The sequence below is a fragment of the Brachycentrus maculatus genome, unplaced genomic scaffold (assembly GCF_059751285.1).
Source record: "Brachycentrus maculatus isolate JH-2025_06_01 unplaced genomic scaffold, ASM5975128v1 h1tg000099l, whole genome shotgun sequence".
Taxonomy (NCBI): domain Eukaryota; kingdom Metazoa; phylum Arthropoda; class Insecta; order Trichoptera; family Brachycentridae; genus Brachycentrus; species Brachycentrus maculatus.
In genome coordinates, this window is record NW_028280853.1 from 560,279 (window position 1) to 572,349 (window position 12,071).

Genomic DNA, 12,071 nt, shown 5'->3' on the forward strand with positions numbered 1-12,071 from the left:
TTTCAAATTGAAATTCATGTTTCACTAAATATTAATAATTTATTCATTTTTCAAATTCAAATTCATGTTTCACTGAATAAAATTTTAAAATGTTGTCAAACATAAAAACTCTTTTTTTTTATAAATTCGAATTCGCGTTTCAATGGATATTAAAAGTCCATTATTGAAATTCGTCTTTCAAATTTAAATTCACTTTCCACAGAGCAAAAGTTAAAATGTACTACTACTACTACTACTACTACCATCACGCCGTTTCCCCGCAGGGGTAGGCAGAGAGGATGGAACGCCACACTCTTCTGTCCTGACATACACTCCTCGCCTCCTTCACATCCATACATCTAGTCATACATGCCCTCCGATTACGCAGACTTTTGACACCGCCAGATTTTAGGTTCTGATTGATCTGATCGTGCCAAGTCTTTTTCGGTCGTCCACGTTCTGTTTTCCCTCTCACATTTGCCACATATATTTTCTTAGTCATTCTCTCGCTATCCATTCGCTCCACATGTCCATACCACTGCAAAGAACTCTTCCTAATCTTTTCAATTATTCCTCGTTCAGCCTTACAGCCTTACTTTCCAACAGGAAAGGAAAGAAAGTTAAAATGTCAAACATAAAAACTCTTTTTTTTAATGTAAATTCACATTTCACTCGATATTAATGTCCATCATAAAAATATGACTTTCAAATTGAAATACATGTTTCACTGAACAAAAGTTTTAAAAAATTGTCGAACATAAAAAATCTTTTTTTTAAATTCAAATTCACGTTTCACTCGATATTAATAATTAATTCATCTTTCAAATTTAAATTCATGTTTCACTGAACAAAGGTTCAAAATGTTGCCAAGCAAAAAAACTCTTTTTTTTCTTGCTCTACAGAAAAACTTTATGCCCATTGTTCGTATTTTAAAAATAAACTAGTCTCTGGACAATTCTCTCTCGACCAATCATAGGCCGAGTTGAGAGGTTATTACGCTAAATGAGAACGCATTTTGAACAAATTACGCAAATTCGAATTGCTAGTAAGTAGTAGGTAAAATTACATTGATAATGCGTACACTATCGATACTCCACAGCAAATTGACCTTAATGTACCCGTCTTTATGAGGCAAATTTGCCGACACGAGATGCGTCCGTGATGAGTGCAGTTTATGCGCAAAGATAAAAGACACCTACATATCATAGAATACGCGGAACGATCTGATTGGATATTTTAAATTGACGCGCTCTGTCGGGAAACGTCAGAACCTCGAACACCTACCTACGTAACATCAGGGGTGTATGGTACAAGCTACTATGCATACGGGTATGCAACCCCGTGTGACCTAGCCATTACTGCTATTCTGCTTGCCCCACCTTCGATCCTACATTGATACTTCATTTGAGAGAATATCTGAATGGGAGGCTGGAACGAGGACGGCTAAGAGAGACTTGACAAAACGACATCAATCAGTATCTAGTCCTGTAAAAAGGTAGGTAACCGGAGGGCATGTACGAATGTCTAGGAGTGTATGTAAGGACAGACCCTTGTGGCTTTCTATCCTCTCTACCTACCCCTGCAGTGTAGTAGCAGTAACAATAGTAGTACCTTTAACATTCTAATGACTACTACTAGCCCTTATCCGCACTCAATGGTGCATAGGGCACTGCATCAAATTGATGCAATATAAAGTTGATCGTTAATTATATGTAGGTAAGGTGAACAGTCCTGCGCCACAGGTACCAGTAAAGGGTAATCTTAAATAAATATTGGATTGAAAAAACGATTATTTTTATTCGAACCCCCCTGGGAATCGAATTTGGGACCTATAGAGCACGGTAGCAAAACGCGCTAACCATTACACTACGGAAGTTGACAATCATTCTACCTGATAATATTATTTGCAAGTGAAAAAACGTTTAATTTCCATGTTAAAATGTAATTTTAGTTCATTATGTTAATTTAATTTATATAAGAAAGTCGTGTTGAGATGGTTTGTGCATATGAATAGAATGAGTAATGAAAGAATAGTAAAACAAATTTACGAGGCGAATGCGGCTGGTAATATAAGCAGAGAAAGACCGAGGAAAACTTGGCACGATCAAGTATTTAAAACACTTGAAAGTGGTTAGGTCATGAGTGTATGTATGAGTAGATGCATGAATGCGGAAGAGATGAAGATTGTTTGCTAATACAGATCGGATGTGCGTTCTTTTCTCTCTGCCTACCCCTGCGGAGAAGCAGCGTTACTTTATTATTATTATTAGCGTTAGTTATTTCTGTTGTTAAAATTTAAGATTCATATAATTTTATGATATCTCAACAAAGATGAAGAAGAACATGGAAGTCTGGGTATTTACGGGGCTTACGATCGTCATATGCTGGTTTTAGTAATCACTTTATATCCATGTTGAGATGTCAAAAAATAATGTGAATAATAACTACTATAATTGGAGATAATCCAGTAATCGGACACACTTAAAATGTTGTTAAAATTTAAGATGCAACTTTTCAAAAGAAAAGTGATGTAACTCCACATTTTCTTTTTTTAAATTTGAAATATAATAAAACGTAATAAAACAAGAAATGGGTACAAGTAAGAGAGCGCATGGGAAAATAAAAAAATAAAATAAAACATTCGGAATAACAACATAAAACGTTCTGATTGTATGTCATTAGTTTGTGTTGGTGAGCCGCCAGGTGGCGTTGCCAGTAATCACGCGCCGTGTGAGACGGCCATTTTAATTTTTCCATAAAGCACTGGTAACCCCTAATATAAAAGTTACACCGACGGACTTGTAATCATGACCGGCACCGATTTTCAATCCGAACTAAAAAGAAATTTTACTATGCCCAAAAAAATAATAATTTAAAAATATAACCTACAAAGTTACTCTTAACTTATGTATCTTCAAAACCCTTATCCGGACCCCATTGGTGCATAGGGCACTGCATCATATAAACTCAGTGTTATCTTGATCATTAACATAAAGGAAAGGTGATCAGCCCTCCGCTTCAGGTACTAGTCCAGGGTTATACTGAATAAATATTAGAGTGAAAAAAATCACTTATAGTTATATGACCCCCCCTGGGAATAGAACCCGGGACTTCCAGTACGGTAGCCGAGCGTGCTGACCATTGCACTACGGAGGCGGACAACTAATGTATATTATTATTAAAACCATATCCGCTCCCTATGTGGAGCATTTAAGTCCACAAACTGTCTTCAGGCTTTTCTGTCGGCCGCCAGATCCCTTGCATCCTCCCAGGTTAGGTCCGCGTCCCAAAGTTCAGACGAGAGAGCCGACTATTTATTAGCAGTGGACGTCCTGGGCGGCGCGAACCTGATGCCTTGTAAAAGCAGCAAACTTGATTAAGGCTTTCGGGAGGCATGCGGAGTACATGGCCAAGCCAACTGAAACGCCTTTTATTGACGACAGTTATGACCAAGATTTGCTGCGTCCTACGCCTTATCTCTTCATTCCTCACAAAGTCAAACCACCGCAAGCCTAAACTTCTTCGCAGACACCTATCGTCAAAGCTGAGCACACGGCTGCTCTGGGCCCTTGTAAGGTGCCATGGTTCACAGACAAAATCCCAAAGGATTGCCTTAATCTATAGTCTGTTCATATTTATTTTACCTGTAGTTTTTATTTTTTATTATTTTTATCATTTAAACTACCAAACAAATCATTTAAAAAAATGTTCTCTGTTATTTTACCTCTGGTTTTTTCATTATTTATACTGCCAAATAAATAATAGAATTTAAAAAAATTGAGGTTATATAACTGTGAACAGACTGTAGTAGTGCCAAAATGAAATAGATCCACCTCTCTTGGTAGGACGCAGTAAAAAAATTATAAAAAACAAACCGCTAAAACGCGTAATCGAAAAACTAGCCTTGGTCGGAACGCATGCGCATACCGCCCATAAGCCATGTCATCGCACAAACCATCGGATTGATGGGTCCGATTCTTGAAGTCAAATTGATCGTAATTTGAAGGCAGTCGAGAATGTTTCGAGATCTACTAAATCTCATTCGTCTAGATATTTTTTTTAATGCAACAATAAATTCTCCAAATATCTAGGTGCCTACTTTAAATCTGAAGCAACAATACTTGTAAATACAAGTAATACAGAATAGATGTAAAAGAAATGTATTTCGTCTACCGTACATCACTCATAGAAAAAGGCATTCATTTGAGCACATACATAATTTTGACATTCTCCCAACATATGAGATTACAAATATAATGCTTCAAATAATATTTAAAACGACTCACAGCAACGCCAAACCGATTTTTAACAGAGTAATTCACATACAACATTTAAAGTCTGTCCAAATACTTGTTCACAAAATCTGGATTATATCCAATTACAGGAGTTATTTTAATATTATTTTTGACATCTCATCAAAGATGAGAAGAATATGGAAGTCTGGGCATTAACGGGGCTGACGACCGTCATAGGTTGGTTTAAGTGATCACTTTACACACGTGTAACATTCACCAATTCTAGTCATAGGCTGGTTTAAGTGATCACTTTACACACGTGTAACATTCACCAATTCTACACGTGTGTAAAGTGATCACTTAAACCAGCCTATGACGGTCGTCAGCCCCGTAAATGCCCAGACTTCCATATTCTTCTTCATCTTTGATGAGATGTCAAAAAGTAATATGTATGTAATATTTTTTTTAAAAAAATTTAAAAAGCAATATTTTAAACAGTGCACACTTTTATTATGCGTTTTTTTAGATCCTTGTAAAATTTATCTCAAACATTATAATCTCTAAATCAGGTCATGATAAGATTCTTCTCAAATTATTTAGCAAACATTCAATGAAGGACACTGCGAAATATTTTTTTTCTCAACTTAACAATAGATGATTCCGAGAACTCGCATACGAAAAAAGGCGTCAATTGAAGGTAAAATACAGCATCCGACATTTAAGTAGTGTAATTATAAATCATACATATAATTTATTGATTTGGCTTTCAATTTCTCGAAATCCATATTTACATAATATGTAAACATATATTCAATATTAAAATCAAACTGATATGCTTCTACTAAATTGTATATAAAAAAAATAACATAAAAAAAAAAAAAAACAAAATTTGTGAAAACTGTTTCGCCTTGTTAGGGCATTATCAAACTACTGTGAATATTAAATGGAGTAAATCAGTATTTGATTTTAATATTGGAAATATACAAAGGTGGATGGTGAATATGTGTCGGGTTGTGGTCCCGTGGTTAATATCGCGGACTCTTAAGTCAGAGTTTCTCGGTTCGAATCCACTCTACCACAATTTGATACCTAATTCCAATAATGTGCCGCTTAGGCTCACAGAAATAGTGTGAAATTGAAATATTAGTGTAAATTGTACAAACACAAATATTTCTCTTTTTTTAAATAAAATAAAATATTGTACCGAACGAATAGGCATACTCAAGTGGCAATGGGCAGGACATATCTGTCGGAAGAGACGACGGTCGATGGGGAAGAAAAGTATTGGAATGGCACCCAAGAACTAGCAAACGAAGCATCGGCCGACCCCCTACAAGATGGACTGACGATATAAGAAGAATAGCGGGAGTGACCTGGATGCGGAAGGCGGAGGATCGAAGAGGATGGAGACTCATGCGGGAGGCCTACGTTCAACAGTGGACGGACCAAGCTGATGATGATGATGAAAATATTGTACGTGTATAAAGTGATCACTCAAACCAGTCAATGAAAGTTCGTTAGCCCTGTAATACTCAGACATCTATATTCTTTCATTTATTTATTCACAGCAGTCACATTGTGGTAATATCTATTCATTTTTAATTTTAGTTTTACTTGGTTAATTTAGACTTACATAACTTCATATACGGTGTGTTTAAATGATGCGGAATGTATCGAAACACGTGTCACAATAGATTGTAAGAAATAGTAGTATTTACGAAGTAAAACTACTATTTCTTAAAATTATCAAAGATTATATACATTATATTATATAAAGATTTTAAAAAATCTGTATTCTTCTTCATCCGAAATCTTTAGATGGATCAAATCAAAGGCATTAACAACTTACCTGTTTAGTTATAATCATATGTTTGAACACATTTTTACACGTGTGAATTTCTTTATCAGATAACGATATGTACTCCCCTCCCCCCCTACCTATAGATAAATATTTTAAACATACGATTTTTTTTACAGTTGAAACAAACAAAATAACTAACTAACCATAACGCCGATTCCCCGCAAGGATAAGCAGAGAGAATAGAACGCCTCACCAATCTGTGTTTGCACACAATCTTCGCCTCTTCCACATTCATACATCTTCTCATACATCCACTCAGATTATTCCGACTCCTGACCTGACGACCACTTTCAAGTATTCGAAACACTCGATCATGCCAAGTTTTCTTAGGTCTTCCTTTGCTTCTTTTACTAACCACATTCGCCTCATAAATTTGTTTAACTATCCTTTTTTCACTCATTCGATTCACATACTCAAACTATCTCAACACACCTTTCTTAATTTTATCGATAATGCTTATCTCATACTTACACTCTCTCCTAACATCATGGCGTTGGTATTATGCCTAGTATTAGTTAAATATCAACTTTATTTTCTTTAAACCCAGGTAACATTTGACGTAATTTATTTTTCAACCGTCTTTGTATTGAAAATAAAAGTTTTTCTTTGAAATAAATACATAGTTTTGAAAAGCAAAGAGCTATTAAAAGGATTATAAAAATATTACGTAATTTATTTTTCAACCGTCTTTGTATTGAAAATAAAAGTTTTTCTTTGAAATAAATACATAGTTTTAAAAAGCAAAGAGTTATTAAAAGGATTATAAAAACATTTTACAATACATATTCTAAAAAACCGAAAATTCATATTTTTTTCTAAAAAAAATGTGCATGATTCGACGAATGGCTCTATGCGTTGCCGGAAGTCAACTGAGTTTTATTATGCGAGTTCGACCTTGATTGACAGTTTTATATGGAATTAATATTTGTTAAATGCACAATATGTACATATTTTTTTCACTATATTATCGTATTAAATTTCATAATTACAAAATGACTTGCAAATCTTCTAAAGCTCATAATCTTTTGTTCAATTTATCGTCCACTTGCTTATGTAGACAGAAAGATAGCTTATCAGATGGATTATTCATACCACTGTGGATCGATCGCTAGTATCAGTTTACATACAACTTCACCACACATAAATTCACTTTTATACGCGCTGTCTTCGACTAAAAATGAGTTTTCTTGTGATTTCAGTGTTATTTTTAAGCCTAATCCACGAAAATACATTCCAGTAAACACCCAGTGAAAATATGTTATCAAAATATTACATAATATGATCAAGTGGTAACGATGTTAGGTACATTATTCAAAATATTGTGCCGATCTGTCGAACGAACATGTGTAAATTATACAGGAAAATAGAAAATAATGGATAGCCCGCCAGGTTTTTTAAAAATGATATCATACAAGTTGTGCATATTGATATTTGTGATATTTTTAATATTGTATCTACTCTTTTATAACCAGTACTCCTATTTACTTTTGAATACTCCAATACTCGCTCAGAAGAAGTCATTTGATTCAGAAACAGAAAACGTATTTCATGTTAAAATACCCGATCTCTATGACAATGTGGATATGCTGCCAGGTGATGGAAATTCTATTTTCTTCTTGGAAACATCTAAACAGAAAGGAGAACGATCTGTCATGACGATTAAGTCTAGGCAAGCGTGTGCAGTAGAGACTGCAGCTAAATTAAACCCGAAATCGAACATATTCCTACTGTTTTCTGTACCATTATTCTATCCTGGGGAAATCTGCGAAACCCACGGCTGCAGAATGATAAAAGAATTACTTAAATACGAAAATATTTTTGTAAGAACATTTGATATTAACGATTACTTTCGTGGCACTCCTATGGAGGTTTGGTTCAACGGTGGTATTTTGAAGACTTCTCATTTCTTGGTGGAGCATACAAGCGATGTTTTGAGGCTACTCACTCTGTGGAAGTTTGGTGGAACTTATATGGACTTGGATATGGTTGCGGTGAAGTCGCTAGAAGACCTGAAACCTAATTTTGCAGGAGCCCAATCAATTGATATTATTAATAACGCCGTTTTGAATTTTGCCCATAACGGGTCTGGTCATCACTTGGTGGAACTCTGTTTAAGGTTAGATCAAATCAATATTTATTATATTTAATACGAAATGTATAAATAATACTAGTCACTGAACTGTACATCTGTATACCCAGGGCTTTATTTTCAATGTAACACGGTAAAATGGCGTTCCGACACCTTTTTTCACGAATATATTTTTTTTCAAAATCAATTGGACGAACTTTGCACTTTGGACGAATGTTTGCACTTCTGTTATTACAATCTGTAATTATAATTCATCATAATGATAAAAAAAGGTTTTGTAACGAACTAATTTTTTTTATATAAAAAACTTGACATGAAATGAGTTTCGGGACCTCTTTTGTTTAAAAAAGCCCTGTGTTTACCTAAAAAACTCTACAACATCAACTATTAAAATTTTAAAACATTATTTCATACAAGTTGATTAGTAAACTACAAACTTTTTATCAATTTCATCTTAAAAAGCAATTAATTCTTAATGAAGAAAGTTCAGAAAACTGGTTATATGCAAATACGCAGTAGCTTATTAGCTTATTATAGCAGTAAATTATTATCAATATTTTACCATTTTTAGAATCACTGTTCTTAATTATCTTAGTCTGTAAACGTAAACAAAAATGTAGTAAATATAATGTGTTGATGACGCCTAAAATGTTAAAATAACCCAGTATACATTTTCATGGTTAAGTAATTCCATTCCATTTTTCTATGATAATTTTTCTAAATTATCTTAGTCTGAAGAACACATGTACTATAAAGTACTAAATCAAACATTTGATACCTAAAATATATTTAAAGTAGGTAACGTAAAAACCCGGTCACTATTCAAATAAAATAAAATTTCAAAAACTATAAAGTTGTTATTTTACTTTATAAAGTAACCAAGTTTATATTTTTTCAGGGAAGTAAAATCAAGTTATTCAGGAGAACAGTGGGGTTACAATGGTCCCGGGGCAATAACAAGAGTCATGCAGAGAATTTGTAGAGTAATTAAAACTACGCAAATGACACCAGATATTTGTGAAGGTAAGATTTACTAGAATCTACTAATAAAATGAAATTAAAATATTGGGAAAAGAAGCAGAGCAAGACCGAGAAAAACATGGCTCGATCAGGTATGCCAAATACTTGAAAGTGGTCAGGTTAGGAGTCGTAACAATCGGCGGGTATGTATGAGGAGATGCATGAACGTGGAAGAGGCGAAGAATGTTTGCAAGGACAGAGTGGTGTGGCGCTCTATTCTCTCTGCCTACCCCTGCGGGGAAGAGGCGTGAAGGTTAGTTAGTGAGTTAGTTTACTATTAAAATATGGAGTTAAAAGTATCACGAAAAAAGAGTTGGTGAAAAAAATGTATGTGTAAACCACAACAAAAGGTTTATTTTTTATTTTTTAAAGAGATATAGTCGTACAGGAGAAAGTGACCAACTAACAAAACGTAAAATTTTCAGGAGGGCCATTTAAGACACTTTTGCTTGGCAAGAAAATAAACATCAATGCAGTATGTCATTTTTAACAAGTAAATATGTTATACTTCCAAGTTTCAAATCCTATGGGATTTTTCTCTGAGCAATATTAGTAAAAAAATGCTCTTGGTCACTTTCTCCTGTATGATACGATATATTCATGTTTTCCTTATTTACAAAAATACTTCAACTTCATACTATTTCTGTGAGCCTAAGCAGTTCATTATTAGAAATAGGTATCAAATTATGGTAGAGTGGGACTAACCACGGGACCACAACCCGATACAACCTACCAGGTTAATATCTAAGTCGAATAAATCCAGACTAAATGTTGCATACAATCTTGATGTCGATATTCTCAAAAGAAAAGTTTAGTTTTAGTTTAGTTTTAGTTAAAAAAAGGATACTTGTGAAATAAAACGAGTTGACTAAAAAACGTAGAAAAGTGTCTAAATTGCCAAATTAAGATTTTTTTTTATTATTAATCAAGAATTAAGAGAGTTTGATATTTATCTTCACATTTTGACGAACGAGAGTAAAAAGAAATTGTTAATTATTGTTTTTAAATGGTATTTTTTTTCAGGTTTTCAAGTATTTCCGAGCAATTCATTTTACCCCGTTCAGTACGAAAAATGGAAATCATTTTTTGACGCGAACGCAGTAGAAGAAGTATTAAGAACAATAAATGACTCGTACGCGGTTCATCTATGGAATAAATTGAGTCATGAAACTTTAATATACAAAAATAGTTCCCAGGGAGCCTATGCGAAAATCGCTTCAGAAAATTGTCCAAATGTTTACCGGGAAAGTGGAGATACGTTTTAACACTCTTGGACAAATTGTAGAAGAAGAAGACTGTCTTCATTGTGCCAATAACCTACCAGTTGTATCAACTTTTAAAACGTGGAAGTGAAAAACAATATAAACATAAATTTATTTTATTTATTGTTTCGGCATTTACTTTGTGGTAAGACATGTTAAAATGATTATGGAAATACTTGTTTTTATACCACTTGAGTTTATAAATAACTACTAGTTTCTGAAGCTAAACACCCATCGTCAGGTCTGAATAATAACTAAAATATAAAATAAAATAAAAAACTGTTCTATAAATGAGGAGAGGGGTAAGTTAGGGGGACGGGGGTTAGTCAAGGGGCGGAGTCTGAAAACAAAGGAAAAATGGAAAGCAAAGGTGAATAATGTTGAAACAATATATTAATTTATTATTATATTAAAACCAATATTTTTAGCTTTTCCACTTTTTTATTTGACCAGCGACCGGGTTTCCTCGTTACCGACATCATCAGACTGGTGAGAGGCTATACAAATTGTTATGTTATATATAAAAGAAGGCAGGAGTTGATAACCATGATTTGATATAATTTTATGAGAAATTAATTTAATTTGAGTGAATTTAAGTATTGTATGATATTTAAAATATTTTTTATAAAGATTTTTGTATAGAGTGAATTTAAGTATTGTATAATATTTTAAATATCATACAATACTTAAATTCACTCAAATTAAATTAATTTCTCATAAAATTATATCAAATCATGGTTATCAACTCCTGCCTTCTTTTATATATAACATAACAATTTGTATAGCCTCTCACCAGTCTGATGATGTCGGTAACGACGAAACCCGGTCGCTGGTCAAATAAAAAAGTGGAAAAGCTAAAAATATTGGTTTTAATCTAATAATAAATTAAAAATGCAATTCCATCACGAAGTGTCAGTGGATAATATAAATCTATTAACAATATATTATTTAAAAGATTATTTTTTTAAATTTAGGTTTATTTGAATATTTTAATTTTGTAAATAATTCTTGATTTGGCCTTTATGTGGTAAAAGGTGTAATAATTTTAATTTATGAGAGTGGAATGAGAAGTAGTCATTAATAAACTCAAGTGACATATAAAACTCCTTTATCATTTTAACATAAATTGAATTAACGAAAATCACAAACGTTGCTAGTTGTCTCACGAAATGGGTACAATTTGTCGCATTGAGTTTTGAAATAAAAAAACAAGTATAAATTTTTGCTTGATATAACAAGGAAATCATTTTCTCATCATACTTTAAAAGATTATTAATGAAGAAATGTATTTTTTTCTTCCAATTAATTCATATAAATGGGAGTAGTATAAAACATGAAGTTCTTGACTCATAAGAAATACATTTGAAAGGTCTGTCTAACTTGTGAATCCAAAGATGACAGGGTACCATGATGAGACAACGAATCCATTTATGCGAAAAGTTGTCCCAATTTCCTCTCTCAAGAAAATATTGTTACGTGTAATATGTTTTTTGTTTTTGGATGTTCAAATCATATGTTGGATAGTAAAAAATGCGACCGACGAAATTGTTAAAATTAATACTTTTACACAAAATACATTAGCAAAATAGCTTTTGGTTTATTATTTCTTAAACGAATTTAACACA

General features: G+C 33.2%; 2 protein-coding genes across 4 annotated transcripts in view; one reads left to right on the plus strand and one right to left on the minus strand.

Annotated features, from left to right (window-relative positions):
* trh (PAS domain-containing protein trachealess) overlaps positions 1–12,071 on the minus strand; it is a 395,076-nt gene that overhangs the window by 339,066 nt on the left and 43,939 nt on the right. The window lies entirely within an intron of this gene.
* LOC148310334 (alpha1,4-N-acetylgalactosaminyltransferase 1-like) lies at positions 7,193–10,729 on the plus strand. Its single transcript, XM_088258630.1, has 3 exons — positions 7,193–8,191; positions 9,063–9,187; positions 10,208–10,729. Exons 1-3 carry the CDS (start codon positions 7,449–7,451, stop codon positions 10,447–10,449), a joined length of 1,110 nt encoding a protein of 369 aa, XP_088114756.1. The 5' UTR covers positions 7,193–7,448; the 3' UTR covers positions 10,450–10,729.

What these genes read in the sequence shown, in the direction of transcription:
- LOC148310334 (XM_088258630.1), top strand. Translation starts at nt 7,449, where the DNA reads ATGGATAGCCCGCCAGGTTTTTTAAAAATGATATCATACAAGTTGTGC. An exon ending in TTGGTGGAACTCTGTTTAAG is followed by an intron (nt 8,192 to 9,062) that starts GTTAGATCAAAT and finishes ATATTTTTTCAG; the next exon opens with GGAAGTAAAATCAAGTTATT. An exon ending in GACACCAGATATTTGTGAAG is followed by an intron (nt 9,188 to 10,207) that starts GTAAGATTTACT and finishes ATTTTTTTTCAG; the next exon opens with GTTTTCAAGTATTTCCGAGC.